The following is a 15678-nucleotide window of genomic DNA, read 5'->3' as shown; positions in this document are numbered from 1 at the left end:
GTGTTACAGATGTCAATGCTGATGAATTTACAGTATTACACGGAACAGACTTAATGCAGGTTAATCTGTTTGAACAGGTGACGCCCAGATCGCCTACATGGACACTGAGCGTGGTTTATCTGAAGTGCCCATGCATCTGAAAGGTAAGCGATGGAACAGAAATGTCAATGTTTTTATTTCACTCTGAGAGTCTGAATACTTGTCTTTGGCCGACTGTTTAGAGACTGTCAGAGTCTGGGAGACAGGTTCTTGTTGCTGTGGTTGCAGGACAGGTAACCAAATGAATTTGTCACAACACCTGGCACCTTTTGGCGTCTCAGGCTGTGCATCCAGAGGCCTCGATGAGACTTATGAACAGACATACCCGTCAATCTGAGATGAAACCTCGATGTTTCCCTTTCCCTAGAACCGAATATCTGGAGATTTGACAAAAGTGATGCCAAACCATTCCAATTGGAACATCCAACTCCAGCAAAGGAAATCTCACACCTCCGATCCAAAGTGGAGCCGAGATTTGTTGTTATTCCTCGATAAGACCACAAGACATAGGAGCAACATTCGGCCATTCAGCCCATCGGGTCTGGTCTGCCATTCCATCATTGCTGATCCCTGATCTCACTCAGCCCCAAACACCTGCCATCTTGCCATATCCTTTGATGCCCTAACCGAATAGGATCTTCCGCCTCAAATATACCCATGGACTTGGCCTCCATGGCAATCTCTGACAGAGCATTCCAGAGATTCACTACTCTCCAGCTTAAAAAAAGGTCTTCCTTACCTGTTCTAAAGGATCACCCTCAATTATGTGGCTGTGCCCTCTAGTTCTGGATACCGCCACCACAGAAAACATTCTATACACATCCACCCTACCTGAGTCTTTCAACATTCAGTTTGTTTCAAAGAGATCCCCCCACATTCTTCTATATTCCAGTGAGTACAGCCCAAAGCTGTCAAAGTGCCCTGCTTATAGTAACCCCTTCATTCCTGGAATCGTCCTCGTGAATCGCCTCTGGAGTCTCTCGAATTATAACACATCTGTTCTGCGATATGGGTCCCAAGACTGTTGACAATACTCCAGGAGCGGCCTGACTAGTGTCTTATAATTGCTCAGCATTATCTCCTTGCTTTCATATTCAATTCCCCTTGAAATAAGTGCCAACATTGCAGCTGCCTTCTTTAGAACAGACTCGACCTGTAAATTAACCATCTGGGAAACTTGCTGGATGAATCCTAAGTTCCTCTGCGCCTCTGATGTTTGGACCTTCCTCCCATTTAGATAATGCTCTACACTATTGTTCATTTCATCAATATGCATTATCATACATTTCCCAACCCTGTATTCAATCTGCCATATTTTTTCCTGTTCTTCCAATTTGTCTACATTTTCTGCTTCCTCAGTGCTACCTACCCCTCCACCTATCTTTGTCTCGTCTGCAATATTTGCCACAAAGCCACAAATTCCATTATTTAAATCATGGCAAACAATGTGAGAAGTAGCGGTCCCAATACTAACCCTGAGGAAAACTTCTAGTCACAGACAGCCAACCAGAAAAAAGGCCCCTTTTATTCCCACTCGCTCCCTGCTGCCTGACGGCCATTCCGCAATATCGTTCCTGTAACACCACATGGCTTTATCTTGTTCAGCAGTCTCATATGTGGCACTTTACCAAATGGCTTCTGAAAATCCAAGTCAGTCGCATCCACTGACTCCTTTGTCCACCCTGCTTGTCACTTCCTCGAAGAACAGATTTGTCAGGCATAATTTCCCTTTACAGAAGCTATACTAACTTTGACTTATTTTGTCATTAGTCTCCAGGTATCTCGAAAACTCAACCTTAATAAGAAACTCCAACACCTTCCCAACCACTGAGATTTGGCCAACTGGCCTACAATTTCCCTTCTTATGCCTTCCTCCCTTCTGAAAGAGTGGAGTGACATTTGCAATCCTCCAGTGATTCTTGAAAGATCATGACCAATGCACCTGCATCTCTCAGGCAACCTCTCTCAAGACTCTGGGATGGAGTCATTCTGGCCCAGGTGACTTATTTACCTGTAACCCCTGGGTCGCCTCAGGCATCACTCAAACTCATTCTACAACAGTGTCCGGACACATCAGCATTAACAATTCACGAACCTCAGTCACCTCCACATTTGCCTCTAAGAACTCCATTTTCACTGACCAACAACCATCGTCTTTATAATCACCGGCGCTGGTACCCCAAATCTCCAGTGCCATCAATGTCGTCAAGGGTAAAGGCTTCCAAAAACGGTTATAAAACAAACTGTACAGCAACTTAACCGGTGCCCCGGTGCCGAGGATGGCTTTAACTTGACTTCCATCCATCCGTAACAACACCTGAGTGCGTGGTCCCTCTAAGCCTTCAGGAATAGGGTCTGTTCCTTGCGGGAGTTCCTTGGTACATTGCTGGGAACGTGCTCCCCCAGAGACCCCAAGCCGTTCCCCCACTGGGCCTCCTCTAAGTTTCCCGACACCTCTCGGATCAACGGAACAACTGATCCCCTCGACAAATCCCCCTGGCTCCGCAAGCAATTTATCTGCCTTCCTAACCAAAAGGGATACCCTAAAAACTTCCCACCAATCTCCTGCCACGATATGATAAGCCCCCCAGCTGCGGCATTTGACTTCCAGTCGAACCACACGCATTTTCCCACACTTTCCCAGAACTGGCAGCTGTCACTTCGAGGTAATTGCGCCCGACAGTTCTAACAACGCTACCAGCCCACCTACTCAAACTTTCAACCAATCCCGGTCGCTTTCCATCAGCCAAGCACTGCCACTCACCCAACAACTGAGAGGTCTGCTCTGCCCCTTTAGGGCTGGACATTATTCCAACAACCGGGCGGAGCCTACCACTGCTGAAACATTCCAACCAGACCTTCCTTGCTCTCTTAACAGCATGGACAGCCCATGGCCCCACCACCTTTTCGTCAGCGCTAGTCGGAACTCGAACAATGACCTCCGGGCTACCAACAGCAGCCACCCCACCCAACACACATGCAGAGATAACCGGCAATCGCACACCCACAAAGGCACACCAGCTCTTCGCCGCAGACATAATTTAAAGAGGGCGATCACACAGCTTCCACAGAAATTAATCCCGGACGAGCACCCCACAATGTAACCGCTGGGTCGCCTCAGGCTCGCTCAGCTCGTTCTAGTCTAGGGGGAGCAGCCTTCGGCCCCACCAAACTGAGTAATCAGCTGGTGTGGATGCTGTGTGATGTCCCCGCCTCACCCAAAAAACAGACAGTACACCTTATGCGATTAAATGAGTACAATTTATAAAGATTACTATAACTAAGCGATTACTAACGATACAGTATATATGAAAAAGAAAAAAAAAAGAAAAGGCGCCAAACTTATCAAAGTCCAAACCACTTCGTGCACAACCGTTGGAGCTCAATTACTGAAGTCTTCTGGCATTCGATCCCCTCCGAACTCCTCGACCCGCCTCCTGGGACCACCCACGGTGGCCGACCAGACGCTCCACACTCCTCTATCTCCGTCTCCTCTCCTCACCGAAAACCTTGGGCCGGGGACCCCCGCTCGGGGTCCATTCCGTCGCCCAGCTTCCAGCATCCCGTCCTCTCTCTCTCACTCCATCGCGCCGACTCCCCAAAATCCCCGCCAACAATCAGTTTACAGTCCCAAACAAGCTTCCAGCACTTATCATAACAAAGACGCCAGCATTCCTACTTTTCACAAAGGCGCCAGAATTCCTACTTTTAACAAAACAAAGACGCCATTTTGATTACATACACAGTAACAAAGAAAAAGAAGAAACCCCCTTTACACTTAAGACATTTCAGTATGCCTAACACTTTTTGTTTTGTAATAGCAATGGCACTCACTCCTACTGCCCGTCACGCGCCTACTGGACCACTGCACACCGCTAGCATCTTCCACAGTGAAGACATGTGCGAAGAACCAATTGCGTTTATCTATGTCCCCTATTACTATCTCACCAACATCATTTTCCAGTTGTCCAATATCAACTGTCACCTCCCTTTTACTCTTTATATTACTGGAAAAAGTGTTTATGATCCTGCTTTATACTATTGTCTGGGCTGCCCTCATATTTCATCGTTTCCCTCTTATAGCTTGTTTTGTTGTCTTGTGATGGATTTTAAAAGTTTTCCATTCATCCAATTTTCCACTCACTTTTGCTAACTTATATGCCCCCTCCTTGGCTTTTATGCCATCCTTAACGTCTTTTGTCAACCATGGTTGCCTGCACCTGCCATTTGAGAACTTGTTCCTCTGTGGGCCACATCTACACTGCACCTTGTGAACTATTCCCAGAACTTCAGTCATCTCTGCTCTGCCGTCATTCCCACTGGTCTCCCTATGTTCTGTTTTCCAGACATCCTCCTTTTCTTTTCCCTATGTCATTGGTAACAATATGTGTCACGACTTCTGACTGCGCACCCTCCCTTTTCAGGATATTGTGAATGTGGTGCGGGTGTATTGCCTGTGTTCACATACCAGATCAGAGAATAAGAAACACTGGGGAATCTGCAAACTATGAATAGAGGGGAGAGCTGAGCCTTTATCAGCGAATCTGAATCAGATCCGAAATGTTTCCGTGCCATCATCCATTTTTAGGCACTCTGTCTCCGAGCTCATAATTTCACCCAAACAATGTCTTTAACAAGTTGTTTTTTATTAGCAGAAATACATGAGTGTTCCGTGTTCATCAGATCTGGCATTGACAACCAATTTCTGTCCATCCTGTCCATTCTTGGGTACTGAAATACTGAGTTCTGAGTTGAGACATCTAACAGTTTGTCTACTGTCTGTTCCCATGGAAGATGTTCAACAGAAACACAGGGAGACTCTGCGGGCACAAACTGACACACTGAGAGTGAACACGATCCTGATGAGGGAGAAGGTGAAGGTTTTCCAACTGGTTGATCGATACGCTGAGCTCACAGTCATTTATCCTGTTCGAGATCGGACACTGGTGGAACACGAGCTGCTAGTAAGAGGCAGAGACCAGGAGGAGTGGAGAGAGAACCATCTCCATGCAAAGCTGGAAAAAATCCAGATTGCTCATCTGTTTCATAATAGTTACTCACATAGTTTTTGGGACAAAATGAAAAGATTCTTCGCACAATCCAAATCTGGGAGTTCGGCAGCAGTGGCCGGAGTCCCAGGAATTGGCAAAACAACAATGGTACAAAAGATTGTTTATGACTGGGCCACAGGGAAAATATACCAACAGTTCCAGTTTGTCTTCAGTTTCAAATTCCGAGATTTAAACTCCATTAACTGTAGAATAAACCTGAAGGAACTGATTCTGGATCAGTATCCTTACTTTGGGAATATTCTGAGAGAGGTCTGGAAGAACCCAGAGGGATTGCTGTTTATATTCGATGGTTTGGATGAATTCAAACACAGAATCGATTTTGCTGATAGTCGGAGTGATACAGAACCCAAGCACCAGTGCCCAGATCCCGAGTGGTGGTGTGAAGTGTCTGACATTGTGTACAGTTTAATCCAGGGCAAGCTTCTCCCAGGGTGTTCAGTGCTGGTGACCACCCGTCCCACTGCGTTACATTTATTGGAAAAGGCAAAGATCAGTGTCTGGGCTGAAATCCTGGGATTTTCTGGTGAGAAACGGAAGGAGTATTTCATCAGGTATTTTGAAGATCAGACGGTGGCAGCAGCTGTTTTCAAACACGTGAAGGAGAACGAGATCCTGTACACCATGAGCTACAACCCCTCCTACTGCTGGATCCTCGCTCTGGCACTGGGCCCCTTCTTCACACAAAGAGTCAGGGACCCGCAGCGAGTTCCCAAGACCATCACCCAACTGTACTCCTACTATATTTACAACATCCTGAAAAACCACGGCCGTGAGATTGAGAACCCCCGTGATGTGTTACTCAGTGTTGGTCAGATGGCCTTCAGAGGAGTGTCCGAGAAGAAGATTGTGTTTACAGATGGAGATTTGATCAAGTTCAGTCTGCAGCCTTCCCAGTTCCTGTCTGGGTTCCTGATGGAGCTTTTGGAGAGAGAAGATTCTGCCCGGAGCGTGGTGTACACATTCCCACACCTCACCGTCCAAGAGTTTGTAGCTGCAGTCGCACAATTCCTGAATCCACATCCCGGGGATATCCTGAAATTCCTCACTGAAGCCCACAACACGACAGATGGGCGATTTGAGGTATTTCTCCGTTTTGTTGCTGGTCTCTCCTCCCCAATGACAGCTCGGGGCTTGGAGGAGTTTCTGGGTCCATTTCCTCATGAAACAACCTGCCGGGTGATTGACTGCGTGAAGGAGGAGGTTAAACGCCAGATGGGAAACAAAGAGAGTGAAGCTGGTAAAAGGAGCGTCCTGAACACTTTGCACTACCTGTTTGAGTCTCAGAATCGTGGACTGGCTCAGGCCGCACTGGGATCTGTGGAAACACTTTCATTCCGTGGAATGACACTGACCCCGATTGACTGCGCGGTCCTGTCTCATGCCATCGGACTCTGTGATACAATAAAACACCTCGATCTGGCTCTCTGCCACATTCAGTGTGAAGGAATCCAGCGGCTGGGACCCGGGCTGCACAAGTGCCAGGAGTTGAGGTAACTTGATTTATCTCTCACTCTGAACTGTGAAACTGTTCCATTGTGTTGCTTCACTGTAAAGCGATTTGGGTAAAACTAGTAAATCAGATTGTAAAGAATTGTGACAAATGCCAGGGTATCGATCAATAATTCCCCAAGGATGGGAGGGTTCTGTGGTTCCTTGTGAAGGGATGTTGGAGACTTCATCAGATCAGTGAACAACGGCCATTGGTTTAATGGTAGTAAATCACAGGAATGGCCGTGTTTCTCGCTGCCTGTGACACGTCCATTGACAATGTTCCTTCTCACTGTTACTGACACCCAGACCGACACTGACTGTGGCAGGTGGGTCAGAGATTCACACCCCCTTCCCGGTGTGGGACAAGAGACCGTCAGCAGACTGTCCCAGTGAGAAGGAAAGAAATACCATTGTGAGATTGTCCTCCCCTGCCCTTCCCCGTGTGTGACCATCACCATCAGTCCACCTGTGTGACTGTGCTCACTACCAGATACCCAGAACCCATGGGCGCATCTCCTCTCCCGATTGTGGGCCACAGTTCAGACACACCCCTCCCGTACAATCTATTTCTGAAATCTCGTCTTGTTGTTTTATCTTTTCCCAACGGTACCCTCCTGTGGACCTCTCTTCCCCATCCATCTTCCTCCTGTGGGATCTCCCCTCCTTCCATCTGTGGGACCCCTTCTCCTTCCTCCTTTGGGGTCTCTTTCCCATTCTCCTTCCTCCTGCAGATTTTCTCTTCCTATCCCTTTTCCTCAGGTGAGTTCACTTCCACCATCTCCCATCGACACTTTCCCACAAACAAATCTTCCTCACTGTGAGACTTTCACTCTTCAAACCTGCTCCTTCTGACCCTCTCACATCAGGAACAGTTTTCTAACCTTCGGGGAATGAGACGGAATATGTGGAGTTTACAGGGTCACACTGACAGACTAAATTACTGATGTTAGGTGAATCCCCTGGAGTTGGGCAGTGAAGGACATTGACAGTGATGGGAACTCCGATCAGTGATTTACTGAAGGGTTTAATGTTTCCTGAAATATCCGAGTGAGAGAAATTCCCTCAGAACCACTGTTGGAATCACTTTGTTCATCAATTTGTCTGTTTGTGTTTAGACTAGGGCAGAACAAACTGGGAGATTCAGGAGTGAAACTGGTGTCTGCGGCTCTGAGGAACCCAGAGTGTAAAATACAGAAACTGTGGTAAGTGCCAGACTGTGGGAGATTGTGTTTACAGTCACTGGGTGTCTGACACTGAACATTAATGTGATCAGTAATTGTGTTACTGATAAACACTGGGGATTTGTACCTTATCCTGTCTCTCTGTGTCCTTCACCCTCACTCTCTTTCACCTCCAGGCTGCACAATGTCAGTCTCACAGATTCTGGTGCCGAGGACATCACGACCGCTCTTAGTACAAACTCATCACTGATGGAGCTGAACCTGAGTGGTAATAAACTGGGAGATTCAGGAGTTAAACTGGTGTCTGACGCTCTGAGGAACCCGGAGTGTAAAATACAGAAACTGGGGTAAGTACCAGACTGTGGGAGATGGTGTTTACAGTCACTGGGTGTCTGACACTGAACATTAATGTGATCAGTAGAAACAAAGAAACGTAGAAAACCTACAGAACAATACAGGCCTTTCAGCTCACAAAGCTGTGCCGAACATGTCCCTACCTGAGAACTACCTAGGCTTTACCATAGCCCTCTATTATTCTGGGCTCCATGTAGCCATCCAGGAGTCTCTTAAAGACTCTATCGTTTCCACCTCCACTGCTGCTGCCGGGAGCCCACTCTATGCACTCAGTACTCTCTCTGTTAGAAACTTACCCCTGATATCTTCTGATATAAGGCACCTGCTTCCAAGTGCCTTAAAAATATGCCCTGTCATTCTAGCCAGTTCAGCCCTGGGGAAAAGCCTCTGACTATCCACACAATCAATGCCTCTCATTATCTTGTACACTTCTATCGAGTCACCTCTCATCTTCTGTCACTCCAAGAGAAAAGGCCAAGTTCACTCAAACTATCCTGATAAGGCATACTCCCCAATCCAGGCAAAATCCTTCTAAATCTCCTCTGCACCCTTTCTATGGTTTCCACATCCTTCCTATAGTGAGGCGACCAGAATTGAGCACAATACTCCAAGTGGGGTCTGACCAGGGTTCTATATAGCTGCAGCATTATCTCTCGGCTCTTAAACTCAATCCCATGTCTGATTAAAGCCAATATACCGTATGCCTTTTTAACTACAGAGTCAACCTGCGTAGCAGCTTTGAGTGACCTATGGACTCAGAACCCAAGATCCCTCTGATCCTCCACTGCCAAGAGTCTGCCATCATATTTGACCTACCAAAATGAACCACCTCACACTTATTTGGGTTGAACTCCATCTGCCACTTCTCAACACAGTTTTGCATCCTATCAATGCCCCGCTGTAACCTCTGACAGCCCTCCACACTATCCATAACACCACTAACCTTCGTGTCATCAGCAAATTTACTAACCTATCCCTCCACTTCCTCATCCAGGTCATTTATAAAAATCACAAAGGTTGAGTGTCCCAGAACAGATCTCTGAGGCACATCACTGGTCACCGACCTCAATACAGAATATGACCCGTCTACAACCACTCTTTGCCTTCTGTTGGCAAGCCAGTTCTGGATCCACAAAGCAACGTCCCCTTGGATCCCATGCCTCCTTACTTTCTCAATAAGCCTTGCATGGGGTACCTTATCAAATGCCTTGCCAAAACCCATATACACTACATCTACTGCTTTTCCTTCATTAATGTGCTTAGTCACATTCTCAAAAAATTCAATCAAGTTCGTAAGGCACGACCTGCCATTGACAAAGCCATGTTGACTATTCCTAATCATATTTTGCCTCTCCAGATGTTCATAAATCCTACCCCTCAGGATCTTCTCCATCTACTTAGTTGATGACTTTAAGACTCACTAGCCTATAATTTTCTGGGCTATCCCTACTCCCTTTTCTGAATAAGGGAACAACATCCGCGACCCTCCAATCCTCCAGAGCCTCTCCCATCCTCATTGATGATGCAGAGATCATTGCCAGAGGCTCAGCAATCTCCTCACTCACTTCCCACAGTAGCCTGGGTACATCCTGTCATCTCCCGGTGACCTATCCAACTTGAAGCTTTACAAACGCTCCAGCACATCCTCTCTCTTAATATCTACATTCTCAAGCTTTTCAGTCCACTGCAAGTCACCCCTACAATTGCCAAAGTCCGTTACCGTCATGAATACTGAAGCAAATGATTCATTAAATACCTCCACTATTTTCTCCGGTTCCATACGCTCTTTTCCATTGTCACACTTGATTCGTCCTATTCTCTCATATCTTAATCTCTTGCTCTTCACATACTTGCAGAATGATTTGGGGTTTTCCTTAATCCTGTCCGCCAAGGCCTTCTCATGGCCCCATCTAGCTCTCCTGATTTCATTCTTAAGCTCCTTTCTGCTAGCCTTATAATCTTCCAGAGTCATATCATTACCTCATTTTTTGAATCTTTCGTAAGATTTTCTTCTTGACTAGATTTACAACGGCCTTTGTACACCACGGATCTTGTACCCTACCATCCTTTCCATGTCTCATTGGAACGTACCTACTCAGAACCCCACGCAAATATCCCCTGAACATTTTCTACATTTCTTCGGTATGTTTCCCTGCGAACATTAGTTTCCAATTTATGCTTACAAGTTCCAGCCTGATAGCCTCATAGTTCCCCTTACTCCAATTAAAGGTTTCCCGAACTTGCCTGTTCCTATCTCTCTCTAATGCTATGGTAAAAGAGAGAGAATTCTGATCACTGTCTCCAAAATGTTCTCCCACTGAGAGACCTGACACCTGACCAGGTTCATTTCCCAATACCAGATCAAGTACAGCCTCTCCTCTTGTAGACTTATCTACATGTTGTGTCAGGAAACCTTCCTGAACACACCTAACAAACTCCACTCCATCTAAACCCCTCACTCTGGGGAGATGCCAGTCAATATTTGGGAAATTAAAATCTCACACTTTATAATCCCTGTTATTATTAGTCCTTGCCGGAATCTGTCTCCCTATCTGCTCCTCGATGTCCCTGTTACTGTTGGGTGGTCTATAAAAAAACAACCAGTAGATTTATTGACTCCCTTCCTGTTCCTAACTTCCACCCACAGAGACTCCATAGACAACCCCTCCATAACCTCCTTTTCTGCAGCCGTGACACTATCTCTGATCAACAGCGTCATGCTCCTACCTCTTTTGCCTCCCTCCCTATCCTTTCTGAAACATCTAAAGTTTGGCACTTGAAGTAGCCATTCCTGTCCCTGCACCACCCAAGTCTCTGTAATGGCCACAACATCATAGCTGCAAGTGCTGATCCACGCTCTAAGCTCATGCTCTTTATTCATGATACACCTCACTTTAAAATAGACACATCTCAAACCATCAGACTGAGTGCTTCCATTCTCTATCACTTGCCTATCCTCCCTCTCGCACTGTCTCCAAATTTTCTCTGTTTCTGAGCCAACCTCCCTGTCCTCCGTCGCATCAATTTGGTTCCCTCCCCCCCCAGCAATTCTAGTTTAAACTCTCCCCTATAACTTTAGCAAATCTCCCCACCAGGATATTGGTCCCCCTGGGATACAAGTACAACCCATCCTTTTTGTGCAGGTCACACCTGCTCCAAAAGAGGTCCCAATGATCCAGAAACTTGAATCCCTGCCTCCTGCCCCAATCCCTCAGCCACGCATTTATCCTCCACCTCATCCTATTCCTATTCTCACTGTCGCATTGCACAGGCAGTAATCCCGAGATTACTACCTTTAAGGTCCTGCTTCTCAACTTACATCCTAACTCCCTGTAGTCTGTTTTCAGGACCTCCTCCCTTTTCCTACCTATGTCATTGGTACCAATATGTATCACGACCTCAGGCGGTTCTCCATCCCACTGCAGGATATCTTGGATGCGATCAGAAACATCCCGGACCCTGGCACCTGGGAGTCAAACTACCATCTGTGTTTCTTTCCTGCATTCAAAGAATCGCCTGTCTGACCCCCTAACTATAGAGTCCTCTATCTCTACTGCCATCCTCTTCCTTTCCCTACCCTTCTGAACCACAGGGCCAGACTCTGTGCCAGAGGCACGGCCACTGTTGCTTCATCACCCCACCCCCCAGGCTGTCACCCCCTCCAGCAGTACTCAAACAGGAGTACTTATTGTCAAGGGGTACAGCCACAGGGGCACTCTCTAGTACCTGCCTCTTGTCCTTCCCTCTCCTGACTGCGACCCACATCTTCAGTCTCCCGTGGCCCCGGTCCGACCACCTGCCTGTAACTCCTCTCTATCACCTCCTCGCTCTCCCTGACCAGACGAAGTCATCGAGCTGCATCTCCAGTTCCCTAACTCGGTCCCGAAGGAGCTGCAGCTCGACACACCGGGTGCAGATGTTGCCGTCCAGGAGGCTGGGAGTCTCCAGGATCTCCCACATCTGACACCGAGCACAGAAAACCAGCCTCACACACATACTCTCTGTCTGTATTGTAAACAGATAACCTACCTCGCCTCGACCCTTTATCGCCGAAGCCCCATTGATCCAAAGCCTTCCTACTCTGTCAACCACTCCTCTGACGCTCACTCTGTAAATCTGTCTCCCTTTTAAACTCATCTCGCTGTTCTCACTGACCGACTTGCATAGTCGTGCTGAAGAACAAAATCAGTAATTGTGTTACTAATAAACACTGGAGATTTGTACCATCTCCTGTCTCTCTGTGTCCTTCACCCTCACTCTCTCTCTCATCTCCAGGCTGAGGGATGTCGGTCTCTCAGATTCTAGTGCCGATGATCTCATCTTCGCTCTCAGTACAAACCCATCACTGATGGAGCTGGACCTGAGTGTTAATAAACTGGGAGATTCAGGAGTGAAACTGGTGTCTGCGGCTCTGAGGAACCCAGAGTGTAAAATACAGAGACTGTGGTAAGTACCAGACTGTGGGAGATTGTGTTTACAGTCACTGGGTGTCTGACACTGAACATTAATGTGATCAGTAATTGTGTTACTGATAAACACTGTGGATTTGTACCGTCTCCTGTCTCTCTGTGTCCTTCACCCTCACTCTCTCTCATCTCCAGGCTGCACAATGTCGGTCTCACAGATTCTGGTGTCAAGGATCTCGTCTCCGCTCTCAGTACAAACCAATCACTGACGGAGCTGGACCTGGGATTAAACTCTCTGACAGACCGATCTGTCCCCGCTCTCCGCCGCCTCATACTGACCCTCCCGAGTCTGGAGCGGATCGAATGAGTGTTTGTGTTAATGTTCAATGTGATAAAATATCAGTGGATCCGCGGGTTTTCTGGTGATATTTGTCTGTGAGTGCTGGTGAAACATTAACCCCAGTCCCCTGTTACTGACACTGTTGTGTAATCTGTTTATTTCATATTTATTCTTCCATCTCTTTCAGGCTGGGGATGAATCAGTTCAGTGAAACAGGGGGGAAGGAACTGAGATCTCTGCAGGAACCCAGACCCGGACTGAGAGTGACCGTGTGAACATCTGAATGTGTGAACATTCCCGCCCGCAGGATGGGGACATTTGGCCGATTCCCCGCCCGCCCCTTTAACTCCCGCCCTTACCTTTAATGGCCGCGCACCGGGGGTGATTCCCAGCGGTTTGAATGGAACCGGCTCAGGTCTCGCTCTGTGTGTCGCTCGGAGCGGTCCCGCAGTGACGTTTTTCCGCCTGTTGTCCGGCGGCGCAGCTTCCGCCAGATGTGAGTGTTCGAGACTCCCCCACGTGACACCCCGGGGATTTACCCAGACAGGAAGAGCCCGGGGGCCGGGGCTCAGTCTGGGACACCGGTGTCCCGGGGTGGGATTATCCCGGGAGAGAATCCTTTTGCTCCCTTTGCTGAGGACTGTGCATTCGGCAGCCTGGCCGATATAATGATGTTAAATTGACAAATCCCTCGGCAGTGATCCTGGATCTGCAGCGATCCCGGACACGGCCCTGAAGTGTGATTTTATAATCATCGGTTCCCCGATGCAGAGTGAGGGTGAGAAACGGGACTGATTATTGAAACTGTCACTCCTTGTCGCTGGTCAGTTAATTGTGTGTGACTGTGAGTGAGTCAGGAGAAACTTATTTATTCCCACACGTCAGCAGCTCACACGTTGTTTAACTTACATTTGTAAATTTACTCACACCCGGGACCAGACACGGAGTGAATCTCCCTCCACACCGTCCCTTGACACACTCCCGGGGTCAGACACAGAGTGAATCTCCCTCCACACCATCCCATCACATACTCCCAGGGTCAGACACAGAGTGACCCTCCCTCCACACCGTCCCATCTCACACTCCCGGGGTCAGACACAGAGTGAATCTCCCTCCACACGGTCCCATCACACACTCCCGGGGTCAGACACAGAGTGAATCTCCCTCCACATCGTCCCATCACACACTCCCAGGGTCAGACACAGAGTGAATCTCCCTCCACACGGTCCCATCACACACTCCCGGGGTCAGACACAGAGTGACCCTCCCTCCACACCGTCCCATCTCACACTCCCGGGGTCAGACACAGAGTGAATCTCCCTCCACACGGTCCCATCACACACTCCCGGGGTCAGACACAGAGTGAATCTCCCTCCACATCGTCCCATCACACACTCCCAGGGTCAGACACAGAGTGAATCTCCCTCCACACGGTCCCATCACACACTCCCGGGGTCAGACACAGAGTGAATCTCCCTCCACACCATCCCATCACACACTCCCTGGGTCAGACACAGAGTGAATTTCCCTCCACACCGTCCCATCACACACTTGCAGTGCCAAACACACAGTGAAGCTCCGTCTGCACCATTCCATCACTCAATTAATTCCACCCTGCAAAATCTCATTTCAGGGAAGTAGGCACCATCAATTTGTGGGAGTCTCCCGGAACTCCCGGGAGAGGTGGGATGTCTGCAATAGAGCAGCTCCTTAGCGGCCAGCCAGCTAGTTTAAATAGCGTTAGCTATGCTAATGAACGAATGACACCCATTAAACTCACCTAACAGTGATTTAACCCACCATGGGCAATAGAAAAGTCACTGTTGTAAACAGTGCAGCGAGCAACACTGTCAGTATTCCTGACCCCTGTTAGGCAGGGGTACACTTTAGTGTCGTCTGGGGTGAAATACGTTTTGTATTTTCTTTTTTTTTTTAATACTCTGCCATGGAGCGCTCCATCCCTCTCCCTCCCCCTCTCAAAAAAATCGATTTGCGGGAGATTGTATATAATTTGCGGGTGTCAGGGAGCCACTATCAATATGCGGGAGACTCTGGGAACTTCCGGGAGAGGTGGGATGTCCAAAGCTTCACTTGAAATGGCCGCTGGGGAGAGAGTGGCGGCTTTGGTAGAAGTGAGCACAAGAGAGGGAGGAACGCACTGATTTAAAATGGGCGAATCCTTGGTTAATGTGGCCAGCAGGGATGGAGTGAGACACTGACTTACAGTGGCCACTGTCACACACAGAATCTATGGCGAAGGAACATGCGGTGCCCATGGATACAATCCCGGGATCAAGTGTGTTATTGACTGTAATAACAGTATTTTAATTTGTGTTTTATATAGTCCTGGGTGTTGTATATATGTTTTAAGTCCAATAATTTTGTCATTGAATAAACTATTGTATATATCTCAGATATTCACACATACACATATACATGTGGGCTTTGGGGAGGAGCGTGAGGGGTTTGGGAGGAAGAGGAGTGATGGGACGAGGAACGGACTGATGAGACGGTGAGTGTAGCGAAGTCACTGACTCAATAGGGGACGGAAAGGGGAGGGGCGAAAGTTCCTGTCACAAACTGGTGGCCGACATGGAGAAGACAACGACGGGGTGAGGAGGAGTGAAACGACAGGAAGGGAGCGGGAGGGTATGTAATAGGAAGGGAGAGGATGTAATGGGATGGGAGGGAGTGGTCTGATTGGACAGGATGGGGAGTGTGGGGGAGTGACATTTTCAATAGTGGAAGATGAATGGGTGGTGACAATTGCCTCGCAAATAAGACGAGCTGCAAGG

The 15678-nt window shown here is 48.0% G+C and overlaps 2 protein-coding genes across 3 annotated transcripts in view; one reads left to right on the top strand and one right to left on the bottom strand.

Moving 5' to 3' along the window:
* Positions 1 to 15678, bottom strand: part of LOC140721392 (uncharacterized) — a 1266977-nt gene that overhangs the window by 600729 nt on the left and 650570 nt on the right. The gene's annotated exons all lie outside the window — the stretch shown is intronic.
* Positions 97 to 15296, top strand: LOC140721390 (NACHT, LRR and PYD domains-containing protein 3-like). 2 transcript variants are annotated; one of them, XM_073036236.1, is made up of 7 exons: positions 97 to 143; positions 4834 to 6601; positions 7718 to 7804; positions 7960 to 8130; positions 12413 to 12583; positions 12739 to 12906; positions 13071 to 15296. In XM_073036236.1, the coding sequence occupies exons 1-7, from the start codon at positions 98 to 100 to the stop codon at positions 13156 to 13158; spliced, it is 2499 nt and encodes an 832-aa protein (XP_072892337.1). In that variant the 5' UTR covers position 97; the 3' UTR covers positions 13159 to 15296. The 2 variants fall into 2 exon arrangements, with proteins under 2 accessions (XP_072892337.1, XP_072892338.1); XM_073036237.1 differs by lacking the exon at positions 12739 to 12906.

The sequence above is a fragment of the Hemitrygon akajei genome, unplaced genomic scaffold (assembly GCF_048418815.1).
Source record: "Hemitrygon akajei unplaced genomic scaffold, sHemAka1.3 Scf000054, whole genome shotgun sequence".
Classification (NCBI taxonomy): Eukaryota; Metazoa; Chordata; class Chondrichthyes; order Myliobatiformes; family Dasyatidae; genus Hemitrygon; species Hemitrygon akajei.
This window is presented reverse-complemented; position numbering and strand designations above follow the sequence as displayed.

Coding starts and splice junctions, on each gene's coding strand:
- LOC140721390 (XM_073036236.1), top strand. CDS start 98: ATGGACACTGAGCGTGGTTTATCTGAAGTGCCCATGCATCTGAAAG. Junction 6,602..7,717: donor CACAAGTGCCAGGAGTTGAG/GTAACTTGATTT, acceptor GTTTGTGTTTAG/ACTAGGGCAGAACAAACTGG. Junction 12,584..12,738: donor TGTAAAATACAGAGACTGTG/GTAAGTACCAGA, acceptor TCTCATCTCCAG/GCTGCACAATGTCGGTCTCA.